Source organism: Medicago truncatula, chromosome 3 (assembly GCF_003473485.1).
Source record: "Medicago truncatula cultivar Jemalong A17 chromosome 3, MtrunA17r5.0-ANR, whole genome shotgun sequence".
Taxonomy (NCBI): Eukaryota; Viridiplantae; Streptophyta; class Magnoliopsida; order Fabales; family Fabaceae; genus Medicago; species Medicago truncatula.
The window spans coordinates 37,461,204-37,482,088 of record NC_053044.1 but is presented as its reverse complement, the minus strand read 5'-3'; the positions used below and the strand labels follow the sequence as shown (position 1 = coordinate 37,482,088).

Below are 20,885 nucleotides of genomic sequence, written 5' to 3'. Positions count from 1 at the left end.
TTTGTCAAATTAATCATTTATCTTTAAAAATGTTCAATCCATTGATCCAACTTTCTTTCTTAATCCACTTCTATTACAAATTTGTGTACATAATCAATGAGTGATTTACTATAACAAATGTTTCATCACTCAGCACCACAATTATGTACACCATCTTTGACAAGAAAATCACAACCTTAGATAAAAACTAAAAAAGATGTGTTAATTTTGATGGATTGGATATTATAACACTCACTATGATGTAATTTAGATGTTTTCTTGATGAATCGAAAATGTAATTTATCTTTTTGAATGGCCACGTAAGGCTTTTGATAGCGTAGGATGAAAAGTGAAGTTTGGTCCAAAATATTGACATTCTTAAACATTTTTAAACATAAATGACTAACTCGACATGAAAAATGGTAATAAAGGATTCATGATGCAGTTTTGCCAAACAAATAGCTTTATTCGAATCAAGTTTGCTTCTCTAAGCACATGCCAATCACTTCACGTCATTTATTTCCCACAATAATAAAAGTTCCACAAACATTGTCAAGAACAAGCAAGACACACACACACATAATAGTCCAAACAAAGTAACATTTAAATGCCTTGTTCCATCATGGCTCTGATCCTCATTGGAAGACCATAAAGCTTTATAAACCCAACAGCATCAGCATGATTATATATCTCCCCACTCTCAAATGAAGAAATATCTTCCCTATATAAACTATAAGGACTCTTCCGACCCGTCACAGAAGCACTACCTTTATACAGTTTCAAACTCACTGAACCTGTTGTAGTCTGTGAGATCTTCTCCATGAATGAATCCATCGATTCGCGAAGTGGATCAAACCATCTTCCAGCATACACTAACTCTGCATATTTAAGTGCTAATGAGTCTTTAAGCTGAAGTGTTTCACGATCAAGAGTCAAAGTCTCTAAGTCTCTTGCTGCAGTGAAGAGAATGGTGCCACCTGGAGTTTCGTAAACTCCTCGGCTCTTCATGCCTACAATGCGGTCTTCAACCAAGTCGACACGGCCTATTCCATGCCTTCCACCTATCTCATTCAGCTCAGCAACCAAATTTCCTGGAGAAAGCCTCTTCCCGTTCAGCGATACTGGAATGCCTAACTCAAATCCAATCTCCACATATCTGCGACACACTTTCCAAGTAAGTAGTGAAACTAAACGAGAGCTAATTCTGGATATAATGAATGTTTTAATTTGCATTAATGGTTGTGGCCGCGTCACTATCTTTGATATCACTAAGAAGCATGGTCAAATGTGGCTGATGCAGCCTTAATCGTGGTCCTGTTACGGTTAAGGCTGGTTGCAGCCATGTTGCGATCCTTGATAATCACATTCAAATATAACTAACGAATAATGATGCCTCAATGGCCCATAACTTATGGGCCTTTTTAAAAAATATGGTTATAAATAAAGTCATTTACAACATGCTTACTCTGGCTCGTTTGGAGCATCCTCTGGGTCTACAGTCAACATGTACATATCCTTTTTAGGTTCATTTGCTGGATCTTCCAAAACATCACCCTTCATTGTCACAAATTGGAAGCGTATAAGAGAAAATGTCTTCACTTTTGAACGAAATCTTAAATGAGGGAAGAAAAAAAATGTCGTGACAACAAATCATAAAACATAGTATTGGTTACTTTCAATTAGATTGAGAGCTGCAATTAAGATAACTTGAAAACCTACCTCATGAGTTATGTGCCAAAGGTTCCTATCCCTGCTATATATGGATTTTTTGGTTACAGGAACCGGTACATCATGCTTCTTAGCATACTCAATAGCATCTTCTCTCCCTGTAATATCCCACTCCCTCCATGGAGCCACGACATTTAACTTGGGATTCAGAGCAAAAAAGGAGAGTTCAAATCGAACCTTAAGAATCATAAATCGAACACGTTAGAAGAAAATAATTGGCATGATTAATTGGTGTGTGAGCCTAATTGTAAATAATACATGCCTGATCATTTCCTTTCCCTGTACAACCATGCGAGACAGCATCAGCTCCAACTTCATTGGCAATATCCACCATAGCCTATCAAGTCAGTAGACATCAATACTAGATAGAAGGTTGCACAAATGTTGAGAACAAACGGAAGAGAATAGACATGTGAAATTCGGAACGTGTCATTAGCAGAAGAGTGAACATAATGATTGTCATTATGATTCTTGTAAAATATGAAAGTGATACTGAGAGGTAACACAGGGCTAGCCGCCTAAGGGAAGGTAAGATCTAAAGTTAGGTGAGGCCTTAGAGTGAACAAATTATGAGATAGTATCTTCTATGTACAATTTTTATAGATATCAAAACGGAGGTTCTTAGAATTTGAGTTGGGTCTGACTCAACCTTACAAAACTGGCTGGGGCTGCAATTAAGGAAAAATTTCATTGGAGTGTGAACTATTTGGGCAGGCCAACAACAGATGTTGGAAATATTCTGATACCATCTTAGCAGATGGGTTGGGTCCCTGTCTGGAACATGAACGACAACCCTACAAAATCGACTTATAAGGTGAGAGATGTCTCTCACAACACTTTTTCAGACTAGATCTCCTCCAATATGAGACTCTTAACGGAGGTGAGCTATGTAGGAGTTGAGCGGAGTGGGTTAGAGGCTCATAGCAAGTGTCAGTACCCTTGGGCCAACTCCGAACAACTAAAAAAAATAGCTTCATGAATAGAGATTTAATGCAAAAAAAAAATCAATCTAAAAGCATAAGGGTTGACATTACTGCTTTTAATTAACTTAGCAAGCTAAGAACCAAAGCAGAATTGTACCTTTGCAATTACAGGGCGAGCTATTGCAGTTCCAAGCAAATACTTCCTCTCATAAATTGCACCGGCACGCAGGCAAGGGAATACATAATCCCTAACAAATTCCTCCTTCAAATCCTTCACGACTAACTGAGAAGCTCCGCTGGCTTTTGCCTTCTCTTCTAAACCTTCCAATTCACTTGCCCCCTAAGAAAATTTGCATTTGTTAATCAAGCATGCAGCAATTAAAGTAAATGACATCAGTCAATTCAGTTTCTAAAGTGTATGAAATCCTGCAATTTAGTCTTTGACATCTGAATCTTAATAGCAGGGACTAAATTGAAGGATTTTATATACATTAGAGACTATTTATCATATTTATGTACAGATTAGAACATACTTGGCCTAGATCAGCAGTGAAGCAAACAACATCACAGCCATAGTTCTCTCTGAAATATAAATAAACATCAAATATTGTTAAATTAAATAGAAATCTAAATTGTGAGAATTTGAAAAGGAACAAAACAAAATAAAATAATATTTATATACCTCAGCCAGGGGACAACAACCGATGTGTCTAAGCCACCACTATAAGCCAGAACAACCTTATTCAATTTACCTTTTAGTCCAGCAACCTTCTTGGTCTCAGAAATTTCTACGTCTTTATATAGCACAGCTTTTATAACTGCATTTCAATAAAACTTCACTGTTAGAGACATTAAACTTAAAACTCAATTATCAGATAACACTGAACATATCTGGATTCTGGTGTATGACACTGACCCATGGTTTACATTTAAGCACTTCAATTTTCTCAAATTATTATTGGCGTCTATGTGTTAGTGTCGTGTCCAGTGTATGTGCTGGTGCTTCATAAATACATATGTCAATCATGTTGTTTAGCCAAACAATCTCACCTTGAGGTTTACTTGCAGCACCAAAACTTCTTCTTGGACTCAACTATGTAAAAGTACAAAATTCCAAAACATGCAAAAGAAAGAACCATCAGACAAATAAAATATCCACAAAAAACACATGCATATCACAAGAAAGAAAAATACTAAAGTTCAAACAGTGGATCTAAATGCATCCATGCATGCATGTTTGTGAATTTTTAAGGGCACCTCTCTTAATGAAGAAGGCTTTGCCTGGCAGAACCGGTGATGCAGCAGGTGCTCTACAATCATAAAACATAGTAAACAACAGTTAGGAGGGTGCAGATACCAAAATTGGTTCAACCACAGTTCTCAAAAATGTCAACTGTTTTTGTATAATCTGCAAGATGAAATATTTGCACACAAAAAAAGATCATAGATAGAGCTAGGAAAATGTGAAGTATATATAATACCTTTTGCATGTTTGGTAGGAGCAATAGCTGGGGATGAGTATGTAAGAATTGCATTCAACTGCGCCATATTAGTTTTTGCTGTATATTTTCAGTCACTCACTCACCACCTTTTTATTATGGTTGTTTGGACCCTCTTGAGATGCTACTGTTTCTCTTCTCGTGCATACTGTTTCTGTTTCTGTCAGGTTATAATAATTATGTAATGCAACTGTCCTTTTCTTTGCTGTCATCTCTTGTCTCATTTGTGATCGGTGCTTTCTACACTTTAATTTGTTTTGTAACTCATTTTAGTGTATGTTTGGTTGTGAATTGATTTTCATTGAATTGATTTTACAAAATTGATTTTGATTAAAAGTTTGTTGAATGAAACGTGATTTATGTTTGGATAACTTTAAAATAAAAAAAATAAAAACTTTGCAGCAACAAAAGTAACACATACAACAATCACTGGATTTCTCATGTAATTGGAGGATTTGTCAAATATAAAAAGGAATGTAAAAGAAAGTGATAAAATTCAAAGGTAAAAGAGACAAATGGGGGCTGTCTACTATCACGGCAGAGAGACTCGATTCCAAGAAGTTAGGGAGTGCATCTTCTATAAAATCGATTCTGAAAATGCAAATGTACGACGGCGGTTGAGTGTTGGTGGAGAACCAAAGACGTTGAAATTGTTTTTATCAGACAGAACGCGCATTAGACGGTTTTCATCGGGTAACTAAACATAGACTTAGTGAACGATTCAAACCTAGTTCTTCATCTCTTCCACATTAGTAACCTTATTTTGATATGTGCATTATTCATATGATAATCAAATGACTTAAATATGTCTTTCGTAGATGCAAATATATATCATTTGAATTTTCGTCCATGAAGTTAGTAATCCTTCCAATTTGTCACTACAGATATTAATCATTTGACTTTTGGTCCTAATTAGTTTTTTTTTTTTTTGCTAAGATGGGTTGTCGTTAGCGACGTGGTGCCCATGTGGCAAGTGATGATTGGGCGAAGTGGTTGGCTTAAATAGGTTTTTCGTCCCTGCAAATATAGGTCATTTGAATTTTCGTCCTGAAGTTACTAATCAGATGTAATTAGGACCATTTTTCAAATAATTAATATTTGCAGTGGCAGATTGGAAGGATTAGTAACTTAAGGTACGAAAATTCAAAAGGTCTATATTTGCAGGACGAAATACCTATTTAAGCCTAATCAAATAGATATATAACCATAAAGTCAAATGTATATAATCTAAATTTAAATCAAATAAACTCAACATTTTTATTTAGATATTAGCATGTAATTTAATTAAAATCCATGCACCCAACTAATATTTCATAAAAACCCATGCACCCGAATAATACCTTGAGACATGAGAGAGAGAAAAAAAGGAGAAAATGTACGATACATATATCGGTAATGTGATGGAAAAGAGATATAGACATAAAATAAAGTATTGAAAAGGTTGTGTGTGTGAATTTCGATAATATTTCTCGTTTCTTCTATAAATTATATTTGTGTGCGGGATAGAGGTTACCTTAGACTGTTAACATATCAACTTCTTTAATCATTTAGATCAAATCAATTGAATTGTTCTACATCTTCTATACATTATTAAAAATGACTTATATTCTGCCAAAAACAATAATTACATTTCCCGTAAAAAATATTGACATGGAGATATACTCAATTTTTTCTGTTTATATTTGATCACGTCATTTTCCTTAAGATCCATAATTCAATCTTATTTGTAAGTATTAATATTAATATCATCGTGACATCCTCGTGGAAAAGCATAATAAAAAGCATTTTCTACATGACTACATTATCCCATGAGCATAGTTTGATTAACAGAGACATACATTGTTATATGCATGATCGGGGTTCGAACCACTTTTTATCCCAAAACTTTAAATTTAACACTATTTTTTTTTGGACCGCTCATACCCCACCATATCCTTACATGCATATATTTATTCATTCCCCAATAATATACTCTTGGATGATTGCACCAATATATATACACACGTACACTCTTGGATGAGCTGTATTGGGCAAATTCATTTGCCGTGCAAATTCATTTGTCGTTTTGAGCACCACTACTTGCTTGTAATCAGGTGATATGCGGGGCATGGCTATTCCTCGTGGTTTTTCTTTTTCACTCACATGATTTTCATATTATTGCATTAAATAGGTGGCATTTAATGTGTGTTTGGTTCGAGAGTGTTAAAAAGAAGAAGAGAGGAGGAAAGAAAATATTTTTAATTTGATGTGTTTAGTTCAATTTTTAGGAGGGAAGGGAGGAGTAAAATCCCTTCAAGACTCGCTTTTTATTTCCCCCAAATTGAAGTCCGTCGGAGGGGACGAGAGATATCTCTTCAAAATTTTATTGCATTACCAAAATTCTCCTTATAACAATTTTTATTATGATTATTGTTATGTTATATTATTCTTATAACAACTTTTATTATTATTAGGTTATATTATCATTAAGAACTTTTATTATTATTATTATTATTATATTATATTATCATTGTAACAACTTTTATTATTATTAAGTTATATTATCCTTGTGACAACTTTTTGCCAGTCTATGAAATCGTAAAAACAAACATCTTCGTTTATTTAACTAAATTTAAAGGTAAAACAGTAAATTAATTTTAAAATCTAGCTCTTCCCTTATGAATCAAGCACATTTTTTATTAAAATCTCTCCCCTCTCCTCTTTTGAACCAAACTATATTTGGTACCTAGTCACATATTCTACTATGGATTCCCTGAACTCACGAGTTAATTTAGGAATTTTATATCCTTGAGTCAATTGCATTTGTAGAACAACATTCGGGAATATAGATGTAAATTAGGGTCAGTTTGCATATTCTATATTGAAACTATGTTTATCCATAGTTTTAAAACTCGACTTGGTCATTGACTCGGTGGGGTTACTGGATCAATGAGTCAATGGTTGAATCACTGAGTCATTGGTCGAACCGCATGACTGAATCGAAACCACTCGAATGACTCGGTTAGATAACTCGGTTCTTAGATTAAATTTATATAGTTATTTAATCGGATTGAATCGGTGACTTTAGAAACTAAAATAATTAATGAGTGTTGTAATTTAAAAAAGGTTTACATTTAAGGACAAAAATAAAATCAAATGGATGTTTAAATATATGGACGAAGAGAGTAATACATATTCAAATAAATATAGTAAAATAAAAAAATTCTTTCAAAAAAAAATATTGTAAAAAAAAATGTTTATTAAAATATTTGAGATGTCGGACAATAATATTTAAATGATAAGAGTGTGCTTGGTTCCTTAAAATAAAAAAGAGTGTTTGGTTCCCTTTAAAAAAAAATTGTTCAGTTATTATATATAATTGATAAGAAGCAAGATAGAAATTAAAGATCTACACGACGCAGTGGGTAAAGGGATTGCATTGCAATCTAAGAGATGCAGGTTCAACACCTTGCGCTGCCATTTTTACAGAGAAACACAGGCATTGTAATTGGCCAATGTCACCCAAGTGCTACCCGTCTATTTATGGTCCTTTCTACCGTATTTTCGACTTGGTGCCCCATGTTTTTTTTTTAAAAAAAAAATTTGATGGATCACACTGTCTGCATTATGGCTCCTATTGATTGTGGTTACATTTTGAGGATCAATTCATGGTATTTGAACAGGTTATGTAATTGATTTTTCTTGATGACTTTCACATTAACCCCGTTTTCTTGAAGCTCTAAGTACTTATGTTATTCAACTCATTTGTTTGGTCAATACCTGATGCGAGGTAATAGTATTTTCAATCATTGGATTAACAATCATGGTCATTTCCTTGAAAATTATATATTCATCATTTCATGGTTGTTATCATTCATTTGATGTGAAAGTCTGCAACATGGCGTTAGTAACATGGAAAAAAACATGAATTTCCATGAATCCATGCACAAGAGCTGTCAAAACGGGCGGTCCGTCCCGTTTAGGTTCAGTCCGGTCGGGCCAAGGGCTTTTAAGGGCCGGGCTAAAAAGCCCGGTTTTAATATGGGCTGCAAAAATAGAGCCCGAGCCCGGCCCTATACGGGCTCCCGGACTAACGGGCCAGCCCTGGCCCGTATTTTTTTCTTCCCTTTTCCATTTTTTTAGTACTGAACATACATAAATATACCAAGCTAACGGGCCAGCCCAGGCCCGTATCTGTTTTTTTTTTTTCCTTCCCATTCTTTAAGGATTGAACATAAATTATAATAACTTAAATATACACAAATAGACTAATAGTGAACAAAAGATAAATTAAGATTGATCCAACATTAACATAAGTCACCAATTATCCAGAATAAAGATTCTAAATTCAAAATACTAATTATCCAGAATAAGTAATAACATAACAAAAGTTTTAATCCAAAAAGTCACTCCCAACAAAGTCACTTAATCTTCTTCAAGGTTCACAACATCCACAGTATTATTTGATGTTTGTCCACTTCCATGAGTTTCATCTTCTTGAACATCATTGTTGTCATCATATAATTCTACAAATTACAAAATTTGATTGTTAAATATAGAGATTAAAAAATCACTTCAGTATTGATAACTAAAAATAAATCAATTAGTGTGAGAATAACCATTGAACAAAAATCAATCATGAAAGTCCAAGAATATTGCATACTAACTATCTAATCTAGCATTCAAGATTTAAAGCAACAGCAAAATGAGCAGATGTTTTCTTTCATCTAGGCTCAAATGGCTCATTCTAGCACTATGCATGTGGATCAAATGAATTCTCGGTCCTTGTGTATGACTGTATGAATTCACACATTCCTTGTTCTTTGAAATGTTTTGATTCATAAACTAAATTGTCATATAAGTTTTGATTCACAAATATCAGTTTCTGCAATAGGTTCAGTTACTTTTCATTCATGAGTTTCACATCAAACTCATTTCAGTCAGTTCTATCGACAATAATATAAACTATAAAACAATTGTAAAAATGATAGAACTATAAAAACCATACCTTCAAAACCATGTAACCAGTTACGTGCGCACAAGAGAGCCTGAACAGAATCATCTTTCATTGAACTTATATACCTATTCACAACTCGGGCGCCAATACTAAACGCAGATTCTGATGCCACCGTTGTTATTGGAATACTCAATATATCGCAAACCATCCTTGCAAGATTTGGACTTCTACGACTTCTTTCCTTCCAAAAAGCTAAGACATCAAATTCTGAAGATAGAGGCATCCGCAACTCATCTAAATAAGTATCAAGTTCTGATTTTCCGATGTTATTACTTGATTGGCTTTCATATTCTTCAAATTCCTACAAATCATCCAACCTAACCAAGTTACAAAATATTCATACAAACAAAACCAAATAATTAATAAAAGAATAAAATAAAGAAAGAATGTATGAACTTACATCATATGAAGGTGACGTAATTCGAGTTCCTCCACCATAGCTAACTGTGATTTCAGCTTTTGTTTCCCATCACGATAAACATTCAAAATCTCTTTGGCTATAGTATTTCTACTAACAAAAACACAATCATCATTCAAAAACTTTTGGTATTCTCTAAACACCCTCCACTCAACCATATTAAATGATGCACCATGTGCAATCATGATTCTAGCTAAAATTTCTCGATTAGCAATAGGGTCAAACTTTTTCTTTCTCAATTTTCCTTCAGCATCAATCACCATTTCACCCACATCATGATTTTTGATAGTCTTACTACAACTAAGTACATGACGCTTTAAATGACTAGTTCCGCTTCCTGATTCACAAGTCAATAATTTGTGACACGCCTTGCATCTATATTTCTCTACTCCATCTACAATACCAACTTTCACAAGATATAGCCACACGTCAGATGTTAGGGCTTTACCCTTGCTCTTGACCTTGCCCGTAGCCTTGTCCTTAGCCTTAGCCTTGCCCTTACGCTTCTTATCCTTTGGATCAGAAGACACTTCTTGTGTATTTTGATCAATTGGTGGTACCAGTGGAATTTCCCTAGCTTGGCTCTCAATTTCCCCATCAACGCACATATTTTGATGACTTCCACTACCATCAATATCACTATCCCTCATATTTGAAGCACAAACAGATTGTAATTCCTACATAATTATATGCCAAAACAGAAAATCAATCATTAAAGATTACATAAATAGTAAATTCATTTAGAAGTTCTAGCTAGGGAAATTCATTGAGAATAGAACAGACTATGTGCGCAAAACAAAATAGAACAATTCATTTAGAACAGACTACCATCACATCAGTACCGGCCCAAATTCATTAAAACATAGTTCCTCAATACACCAACACTTTAGAGGGTAATGTATATATGCATCGCCAATATAACCAACTACTCTCTTCAGGTTTCCAATCATGCACTCTATAGTCTAGTCATTTATGTTCATGGAACCATCCACTCAATAAACTTATTATCAAATCAAGTAGAATAGAAACACCATTTAAATTTGCTTCTGCTAAGCTAACATAGAATCGATTAAACTCTGCCTCCTCATCATTTTCAGCAGAGGCCCAAATTCATTAAAAAATCTCAAATTTCACATTTTAACAGATAAACGAAGAAGAATAGAACAATTCATTAAAAAATCCCAAATTTAACCTATTCAAACCCTAATTTCACATTTTAACAGATAAACGAAGAAGAAGAAGAAACGAACCTGGAAAACGATGAAGAAGAAGAAGAAGAAATAGAGGTGTTGAGCCTGAATTAGAAACAGAGTTGCTGAGCCTGAATTAGAAACCAAGAAAACGATGAGGAATGAAGAAAGGAGGAAACGAAGAAAACGAAGAAAGGATTAAGACGAACCTGTGTGATTTCAGCTTCCATAATCGGAATCGCGTGAGCTTGATGATACGAATCGCGGAATCGGAATCGCGTGAGCTTGCTTGATGATACGAAATTACGAATCGTGGAATGTGAATCGCGTGGAGAAGAAAAGAGTGTGACCGTGTGTGAGACTGATGTCACGTGAGTGTATTAGGGTTATTTCAATTTGGGCCGGATCCCTAATATTGGGTTGTCCAGTCCAGGCCCAGCAGACACCATACCAAAAATGACCCACTCTTAATTTTTTGCGAGCTGCCCGTGGCCCAAACGGGCTCCGGGCTTTTCCGGGCCGGGCTAAAAAGCCCTGGAAAAATTCGGGCTCCAATTATTAGGCCCAAGCCCTACATTTTATTTGGGCTTTCGGGCCGGCCCATTTTGACAGCTCTACCATGCACATAGCCTTCATTACTAGTCCCTTTATGGTGTACCTGAATCCCTGCACCTCTTAGGCTTTTATTGGAAGTTTGGAGGGGAGGGTTTTGAAAAAAAGGAAGGAGCAAGTGGAAGAAATAGAAGACATTGGGAGGAGAGGACTTTGGAGGTTAATTTTTTACTCATAATAAAGAATCTTCCTCATTTGGGGGAACTTAAAAATTGTAGTGGGGGAGGGTTTATATGAATTTTTCAAATTCAATCTATGTTGTTATAATATTCTTAAAATTAAAAGTATATTTATCACAAGTATTAGTTTATTATTCTCTAAAAAACTGTTCTTTCAAAAAATGTGAATTTTTTATCCATTTTTCTATATATTTCCAACCCCCCAAAATCCTCTCATTCCTTCCCCTTCATACAGAAAGCCTTAGAGATAAAGGGCCTAAAAGTTTGGTTCTCATACTAGGAGGGACATATGCATGTGGTAATATGTAAGAATACATAATGGCATTTGCCCTTTATATTGATGGGCTTGTCACAAGATCAGTTTCAACTTGACTAATCACATATCAAAGACAATTCTCTTTTAATTCGTCGGTCAAACGCAGCGTACGCTTTTGTTTTTTTTTCATCGATTGAAATCTATAACAATAATTTATATTTGATGACAACAATCTTTTTCTAAGAGGTCTATATGGTTACATTTTTGTTCTCAATTGAAATACAAAAAGAGTAAATAGTCAATTTCTCCCCTGAAATTGTAAGTTTCGTCAATTACCCCCCCAAAATTAAAAAAACTTCAATTACCCCCCTGAAATTGCATAACGTTGATCAATTTACCCCTCCGTCAAATTTTTTTGTTAACTGTTTACGGTTATGATCAAATACCCCCTGAAATTTTGCACTTATGTGCAAAATGCCCCTTAAACTTAAAAATTTAGATTTTTTTTCTTTCCAAAAATCATACATTTAGTTCTTCAAGTAGTATATTGTACCTATTGTCATAAAAATTCTATTCACAAGAAAATAAATGAATATATGCCAAGGAAATCATGGTTTTGTCATGTGTAGCCTTTTCATTCATATTTCATATTTATCAATAAGTCTTGTTTATTCTTCCTTCTGCAGATATTAATTAACATATGGACACACAATTATCAAAGACTTGTGTACTTTATGACTGCATACTCTAACATAATTATCAACTTGTGTAAAAAAAAGTCTTCTATATATGTATATATTTAAAACACATGAGAGTAACATACATTCCATAAAGATTTATATGACCAATAGCTGCATAAACATACATTTCATACATATTTATATGATTAATAATTGTTAATTTGTTTGCCTTTAATATCTTTTGAGTCAAGGATAAAAAAAATATATATATTTTCAAGTTTAGGGGACATTTTGCACATAAGTGCAAAATTTCAGGGGGGGTATTTGATCATAACCGTAAACAGTTAACAGAAAAATTTGACGGAGGGGGTAAATTGATCAACGTTATGCAATTTCAGGGGGGTAATTGAAGTTTTGTTAATTTGGTCCGATGTTTGGGTGGGGAATGAGTCGCTGATGGAGAGGTTTAGGAGACTATTTGATTTATCAGTTCACCAGGATTTGACAGTGGGGGCCATGCATGCCTTAGGTTGGGGAGAGAATGGGGAGGCTTGGAGGTGGAGACGTAGATTGTTTGCCTGGGAGGAGGAATTAGTGGTGGAGATTAGGAATTTGTTGTCTAACGTTACTTTGCAGGAATCTGAGACAGATGCGTGCCTTTGGCGACCGGACACAATAGTTGGTTTCACGGTTCGTGGAGCGTATCAAATGCTTATGAGGCAGGAGATACAGGATGATGATGTAGCTTCGAATGCACCATGGCACAAAAATGTTCCTTTAAAAGTTTCTATTTGCGTTTGGCGTCTCATCCGCAATAGATGGCCGACAAAGGACAACTTGGTGCGTCGAGGTGTTATTTCTTTTGAAAATCAGCTGTGTGATTCAGTTTGTGGTCAACAAGAAACATTAGATCACTTAATAATTCATTGTAATTTTTTTGGTAATCTTTGGAAGCTTGTAAAGTCCTGGATTGGTGTTTATTCAGTGGATCTTCATCAGGTTACGGATCATTTCCAGCAATTTATTTACTCTTCAGGTGGCTATGCTCCTCGTCGATCTTTTCTACATTTGATTTGGCTCTGTTGCATCTGGGTAATTTGGAATGAAAGAAATCATAGACTCTTTGAGAACAAAGCCAATACGATGGTGCAGCTTTTGGAAAAGGTTAAGATGTATTCTCTTCGTTGGTTGAAAGCTAAAAATGTGTGCTTTCCTTTTGTTATCATTTATGGTGGCAGCATCCCCTTGTTTGTTTAGGGATAGGCTGAGGTTTCTTTTTCACTTCTATTTTAGTTTCGGACAGGTTGTTATTTTGTTGTAAACTTTATTTTGCTTCTTAATGCACTCCTTGTGCTAGAGAGCAAGATTTTTTGTTGTTAATATATATCTCATTTTAGCTTGTTTAAAAAAAAAAAATTGACGAAACTTATAATTTCAGGGGGGAAATTGACTATTTACTCAATAAAAAAATTACCCAACTTAATTGAAATATAAAACAATCCCGACCATCTCATTATGTTATAGAAAATGAAACGTCAATCTCTAAAGCAATTTAGATTGCTTATGTGACCAAGACATGGACCGCTGTTGAAGCTTGCGACAAAGACAAAAAATATAGAAAAGGTAACTGAAGTGCGCGAATATACGATTGGCTAGCTAAGCACAAGATGGGAGAGTCATCAAGACATAAACAAATGCAATCAGTCTTGGGCCTGTGGCAGAGACAATTGGCTAGCATTCTTGTTAAAATTTATTCTTGTTAAGGAACTTTCCTTATCGACTCATTCAAAGACTTTCTTTATACACTTTAAACAGAGTTGAGAGATCCTCTCGATTTATTAAAATAAATGGAGATTACAATTAGAAAAGAGATAGACACAAAAAATAAATGGTGAATCCTATCATTAAATAAGTCTCACTATCATTAATTATTTTTAAGATTTATTGTATATATATCTCTCTAAATAGAATAAATGGATAAGAGATTAAATGGAGAAGATATTAACTCCTTTAAACATGGTATTTTTGAGAAGTTTAAAAAATTTAAACTATAAAAGACTGAATGACCGACTTCGAGTTTCTTCATGTTAATTAATGAAATTTTCTTTAAACTCTTTGCATCTAAAACAGAAAAATATTGCTTTGAATGTTGGGCTTTGAGGAAGACTGCGAGGACTTTATCCTCATTAAGAGTAGGAAAGCAATATAAATTTATGGAGCACACATTTGTAAAACACTTTTGACATACTAAAAAATATTTACTCAAAATTCGCAGGTAACACTATGTAAACTCAATTTTATATAAGCGTGTGAACTCAATTCACATAAATTCACGTGAATTAGTTCAAATACTTTAATTTACAAGTTAAATTAGTCACCATAATTTGATCTGCAAGTACTTGATTTAAAGTTGAGTTATTATAAATTGTATGATATACATGTATATATATGTGTGTAGTTTTTGTAAATAAACTATAAAACAAAATATATATGAATTAATTTCTTTAAGAGTAAATTACACTCATCTCTTCTTAAAGATGTTTGAATTATACTCTCCTCCTCTTTTATGTTAAAATATATATTTCCCTCCCATTTTATTCAAAACATATTAGAAAATATTTCACTCTCCTTCCTTGAGAGAAGTTTGATTTACATTTATCTCCATTCTTATGTTAAAATCTACGCTTTAGTCCTTCAATAATTTATTTTTGTTTCTTAGATCTAACAAAAAAATAATCAAACACACTTCAAAGAAAAATAGCATTGCAAGTTCATTTTAATATAATCAAATTTTGAATATATATCTTTCTCTATTTTTTTATTCACAATTTCATTAACATACAATTTTAAACCCTGTTATAAAATATAAAACAACCCAAAATAAAATTAAAATATGTGAAAAATTACTAAAGTCGATTAAATATGGTTATTTAAAGGCGAGTTTTATAATCTAAATTATAAAATTAATAACAAAATATTTAAATTTAATTGTCATTTACATTTAGATTATAAAGAAACGAAATTATATTTTTTAAATGGTGATTCAAAATTAATATATATTATACAATTTTTATTTATTTATTTTTGGTACAAAAGAGGGCCAAAGCCCATATATTATACAAATATTTATTTATGTTAAAACAAATTAAAGTCTAGTCCATATTTAATTATTAAGGGAGGGGGTTGTAATTCAAACATCTTATAGGGGAGGAGAGTATAAATTTTACTTTTCAAAGGAGGGGATATATATTTTAACATAAGAGGGAAATGGAGTGTAATTCAAACATATTTGAGAGAAGGAGAGTGTAATTTACTCTTTCTTTAAATTAACGTATATTACTATTTGTTTTGAAATTTTTTAGCTTATATAAATTGAACGTTGTACACTAAATTCATGTTTGTTTCTTGTGAACTCATTTCACATAGTATAGGTGAATTCAATTTACATACATATCTTTACCACGTTGAAAAAATATAGAACATAAGAACACAAATAAATGCGGAAAAAATAGAACACAAATTATTCATATGAGAAAATTATTTGTATTAAAAAATGAGAGGGGGAGAGAGATAACCGAAAGGGAGAGGAAGGAAGACAAAGGAAGAAAAAGATGAAGAAAGGAGAGAGGAAGACAAAGGTGCGTGGATGTTGAAAAATTGAAAAGAAATTAGAGATATTTTAATACTAACGTTTAAAGTTGTGAAATCTGAATACTAACACAAACAATTGTTTTTATTTTTATTTTTATGATTAGGCATCTCTTTCCTTTCTTTCTTGTGAGCCGTCACAAAAATTCTAGTTTCTCCTCCTTCATCCACAAAAAAATGGTGATTTAAGGTCAATTTTTGACCCAAAATCCCTTTAACTCGTTTTTTCTATTTCCCTTTTATTGAAATAAGTGATTTTTACATCTATTTTGTTTTATTTTGTGATTTCATCGTCTTCGTGCGACGTTGGTTGTTCGTCGTCTTTGTGCGACGTTGTTTGTTTGTCTTGTTTCTCTCAGGTATTTGATCGCTTCAGTTTGTTAGATCAGTTTCGATTCAGTGCAGATCCAATCAATGACTTTGGTGTCATCCACGTTGCAGATCCGGAAATATGGTTATTCTGGAAATTTAAATATAGTTATATGTGTAGGCATTTGTACTTTGCCGTTTTATGTTATTAACATGGATGTTGTGAGTCTGTTTACAGATTCATCCTTTTTGTTTTTAACGAATTTGCATTTTATCGATGTACCTTTTCAATTTGAATGAATGAATATATTTTATTTTGTCAAGAAAAACACAAACAATTGTTTTGTCGCATGAATCATACTAGATCATTTCCTTCCATTTTTTTTCTCAGTGTCTTTATATCTTAATCTCACACTCTCTTTATTATAAAATGATTTTATCAAGACGAGAGAATGGGATTAGGAGAAAGACAAAGAGTTAGGAGGTAGTAGATCGTGAGAAAAATGAAAGAAGATCGTCTAATCTAAATTCATAAAATATTGGATTGAGCCAAAAATTATATCACTTTCTTTAAGATATTTTTGCAGTGTTCTAAGTCGACGGTGCAACAACGTGCTTTCTCGCTGTCCTAAAATAAATCAACTCACACCACCAAAAATAAATAAATTAAGAGTTATGTTAGCCGGTGCTTCGGGATATTGGTTATGAAAATCAGAAGTAAAAAGAAAATTTAAATTAAAAATAATATTTTTTAGATATTTAATGAGTTGACCGTACAAATTTTAATGTCATATTACTATATTTGTTTTCTTAATCAGTGTCCGGTTAACAATACCGATCAAATAAATCAACTCTCCTAAACTTGAGTACTAATTCAACAAACCACCACCGATAATATTACCAAAATTGCTCGATATTCTTTTTTCTTTAAGAAAACATGTTTGTTTATTTTCTTTAATTTTTCTTGCTCACATTGCAAATCCGTATACGACATTTTCTTGTTTATAGACATTACATATCAATGATGGTTACTACGATGATTATACAAAATCAAGACAAGCATTAAAATGCCAATGTTCTTTTTCAATTGACAAGACAATCGATACATTTTATTACTATTTCTCAGTTTTTTATTACTACCTCCATCCCGAATTATAGGACCCTTTTAAAAAAATAACAGAAATTAAGATAGTTGATATTTGTATTAAATATGTTTGTAGTTACTATTGCTTTTATAATTTTATCCTTTGAGATGGATGATTTATGTTTTCAACATGTTATTTATGGCTGATTGAAGAAAAAGATGTATAATAAATATGGGCATGTATGTAAAGAAATAATTAATGTAGTTGGAAATAACAAATGATTCTTTTCTCAAAATGGTCTTATAATTAGGGACGGAGGTAATATATGTTATTGTGTTATGGTTTCAGACATATTAAAAAAGAGAAATGATATTTGAACATCCATTTTGTAACAACTTTTATGACAATCCTCTTTTTCATACTCTCATTGTTTTTTTATTCTTTCTCTTCATTTTTCTCTCTCTATTGTTATTATCCAATAAAAAGAGAGGAAAAGTGTTGTCACTAAAAATTGTTGAAAATTAAATGTCAAAATATCATTCGTCATTAAAAAATGTACAAGTTAATTCTGCAAATAAATTATGAATAACTTTGCAAAATTATCTTACTTATTCAAAGATGATAACAACTAGTAAAAGATAGGAAAAGAAATATTAATGTTTTTTTTTTTATCGATAAACATTATTGTTTTATTAATATTGTAAATTGATTTATAATTAAGAATAAAACACATTATTTTTTCCCAAAGTGACATATCATAAAACATGAAGGGAATATGTTTTATTTATTTTTTTCTTTTCTATACTACTTTACCTTTAATCGTTTATAATCTTTTTTATCCGTTTTTCTCTCAACAATATTTGATCCGTTTCAAATTATAAATCGCTTTAACCATTTTATATAGATTAAAAAATATAATTAATTGTATGTGAGAAATAAAAATTATGAGTTATTTTACAAAATTATCGTTCATTAACGATATTGGAAAGATAAATTAATAGTTAAAAGAAGATATAATAATAAATAGTTAAACTAATGCTACTTCAGGCGAAAAAAATCCACAAAATATTCACGACAGACACATAATTACTGCAGCGCACCTTCATTTTTACTTTCACCAACTTTTTTTTCTCTTTCCGCTAATCACAAGATCCAACGCTTGCACTTCATTCGTTACACGTTCAGGATAATATTGCTCGTTGTCAATAGCATCACTAGTTAACGTTACAGTAGAATAAAAATAACATTAATGTTTCATTAGTATTGTAAAACGATTTATGTTTTGAGACTTTTTTTCTTCCCAAAAACAAGTTAAAATTTGAGAAGGAAGAATTAATAACCAAAAATATTAATTGATTTTTTCCAAACTGTTTATTCTTTTTATTTAGTTAAACAAGTGATTTGCACATATTTTCGGTATTCTTTTGTTTATTCTTGTAATTTCGTTGTCTTTGAATGACCGTGTTTGTTTTGATTTCATGTTTTTGTGTAGTGTGTTTTTTATTTCATGTTTTAGTGCGATATTCTTTTGATTCAAGTTGAAATATTAACTTTTAACAAGTGCAGACCCAACCAATAAATTTGATGTCGTTAATGTTGCAATCCAATGACATAAATATTCCATGAACTTAAATATAGTCGTATTTATATAAATCGTCTTACGCTATTAACATGGATATGCAATACCGTGAGTTTGTTAGCAAAATGTTAGTCCTTTAAGTTTCAAATAGGTTCTTTTAGTTGATAAATTATTTCACCATTATCCCTATTGTCAGTCTCCATTTAACTGATGTTGATGTGGCCGTTAAGTTGCTGCTTGAATTAAAACGATGCGTTTCAAAGGCTTTAGGGTGTCAAAATGCTGAGTTTAATGATCACAAATATTGACAACAAAAATCGCATGTAACATTTGTAATTTTTTTTTTGTTCACTTATCTAACTACTACTAGTACTCTATCAGCTTTTAAATATAATCAAAATTGATTTTTTAGGTTCATTCATTTAATGATGTACTCCATCCGTCCTATAATATAAGCAAAAAAATCTCATTTTCTTTGTCTCAAAATATAAGCAAAAAAGACAAACTTTTTTCATATTTAATCTTGTTTTTTGAAAAAATCTATTTTTTAAGAAAGATTTTTGTTTATTCTCATAAAATTAAATGCAAATTACATTAAATTTTCTTTCTCTTTCATTTTTTCCATAACCAATAGAGTGGCATTTACCATGGGAAGATCCAATCCTTTTCCACTATGGGAAAAGTGGTTTTTTTACCTGCAGCTGCAGGTCAAACATGCTGCATTGGCTTTGTTTGGTATTGTAATTCAGCCAAAAAATCATTAATAAATTATTATAGTACTAAACTGTGAACTACACCCCACATTCAAAAATAAATTGTGAAACTTCTAGCTAATTTTTGTCATTTAATGTCATTTATTCTGATTATTAGTGATGATGGTGGAGATGCGTTTATTCTCTGATATTATGTGTGCCTTTGGCATCAATTAGTAGCATGTTGGTGTATACTAGTAGTTCGTAATTTTATTTTGATATGATGTGTGCCTCTTGACTGAATTACTTTATTACGCTAATACGTCCCTGGTTGTAGGTTATATAACCATATTTTAAAACAGGGTTAAATATGATTTTTTGTTTATATAAATATACAAATTTTTTTGTTTTAATCCCTCTAATTTTTTTTCAATTTTCTAAAATTTTTTCGTCGTCATTTTTGATACCTCTTTTCAAATAAACTCATATGTATAATTCATATTTTTTAATAAAATAAAAAAAAAACATTATTTTATCGATGCTTTAAGTTATGAGAACATGGTTCAGGAGGTCAAAATTATTTTACCAAATTTATTTAACCAAATAATACTTAATATTTTGGTTTTTTGCGGAGTCAGAAATATGTACGCAGGGGTTCCAATAGAATGTTTTGGTTGGGCCTTGGTGATTTTCGTTTTAAAATAGGCCCATTGTCTATTATTGTGCCAATAGCCCATAAAATAAAATATCATTAAACCTTGTAATGTGGGGTCAAATTTTTTGTAAAATTTTAAAAACAAAACGTCACCAATAAATTCCAAGTGGACAATCTCAACCATTCAATATTTTTATTAATATATTAATGGTTCACATTCACGTTTCCGATGGTGGGAAAGGACTAAACCTACCCATGGTAAATGTCACCAATCAATAGCCACTGAAAATTATTTTGACGTCTTTCTATAAAACTTTTTTTAAAGAAAACACAAAAAAACTATACTCCAAATTTTTATATTTTAGTTTTGTTAATAAGTGTGAGTTTTTTTTTTTTAACTTATAATTTGAGACGGATGGAGTATGTGGTCCATATTATTAACATATGAATACGACAC

At 32.2% G+C, this 20,885-nt stretch overlaps 2 protein-coding genes and 1 long non-coding RNA gene across 3 annotated transcripts; 1 reads left to right on the top strand and 2 right to left on the bottom strand.

Annotated features, from left to right (window-relative positions):
* Positions 1 to 424: 424 nt before the first annotated feature.
* Positions 425 to 4,284, bottom strand: LOC11419138 (argininosuccinate synthase, chloroplastic). Its single transcript, XM_003602038.4, has 10 exons — positions 4,112 to 4,284; positions 3,888 to 3,940; positions 3,681 to 3,723; positions 3,313 to 3,448; positions 3,164 to 3,212; positions 2,788 to 2,970; positions 1,970 to 2,044; positions 1,699 to 1,884; positions 1,445 to 1,533; positions 425 to 1,135 (listed from the first exon to the last, which is right to left on the bottom strand). Exons 1-10 carry the CDS (start codon positions 4,176 to 4,178, stop codon positions 583 to 585), a joined length of 1,434 nt encoding a protein of 477 aa, XP_003602086.1. The 5' UTR covers positions 4,179 to 4,284; the 3' UTR covers positions 425 to 582.
* Positions 4,285 to 8,435: 4,151 nt separating this feature from the next.
* Positions 8,436 to 10,840, bottom strand: LOC120579291 (uncharacterized). Its single transcript, XR_005645089.1, has 2 exons — positions 10,794 to 10,840; positions 8,436 to 8,634 (listed from the first exon to the last, which is right to left on the bottom strand). It is a non-coding gene; the product is annotated as an uncharacterized lncRNA (long non-coding RNA).
* Positions 10,841 to 12,916: 2,076 nt separating this feature from the next.
* LOC112420224 (uncharacterized) lies at positions 12,917 to 13,717 on the top strand. The gene has a single exon (XM_024778959.1). The coding sequence runs from the start codon at positions 12,917 to 12,919 to the stop codon at positions 13,715 to 13,717; it is 801 nt and encodes a 266-aa protein (XP_024634727.1).
* The last annotated feature ends 7,168 nt before the right edge of the window (positions 13,718 to 20,885 follow it).

Bases quoted from the DNA above. Each gene is read 5' to 3' on its own strand.
- LOC11419138 (XM_003602038.4), bottom strand. From the start codon at position 4,178: ATGGCGCAGTTGAATGCAATTCTTACATACTCATCCCCAGCTATTGCT. The intron at 3,941-4,111 runs GTATTATATATA...TTATGATTGTAG, and splicing joins TCCTACCAAACATGCAAAAG to AGCACCTGCTGCATCACCGG. The intron at 3,724-3,887 runs GTGCCCTTAAAA...ACTTTTACATAG, and splicing joins AGCCTTCTTCATTAAGAGAG to TTGAGTCCAAGAAGAAGTTT.
- LOC112420224 (XM_024778959.1), top strand. From the start codon at position 12,917: ATGGAGAGGTTTAGGAGACTATTTGATTTATCAGTTCACCAGGATTTG.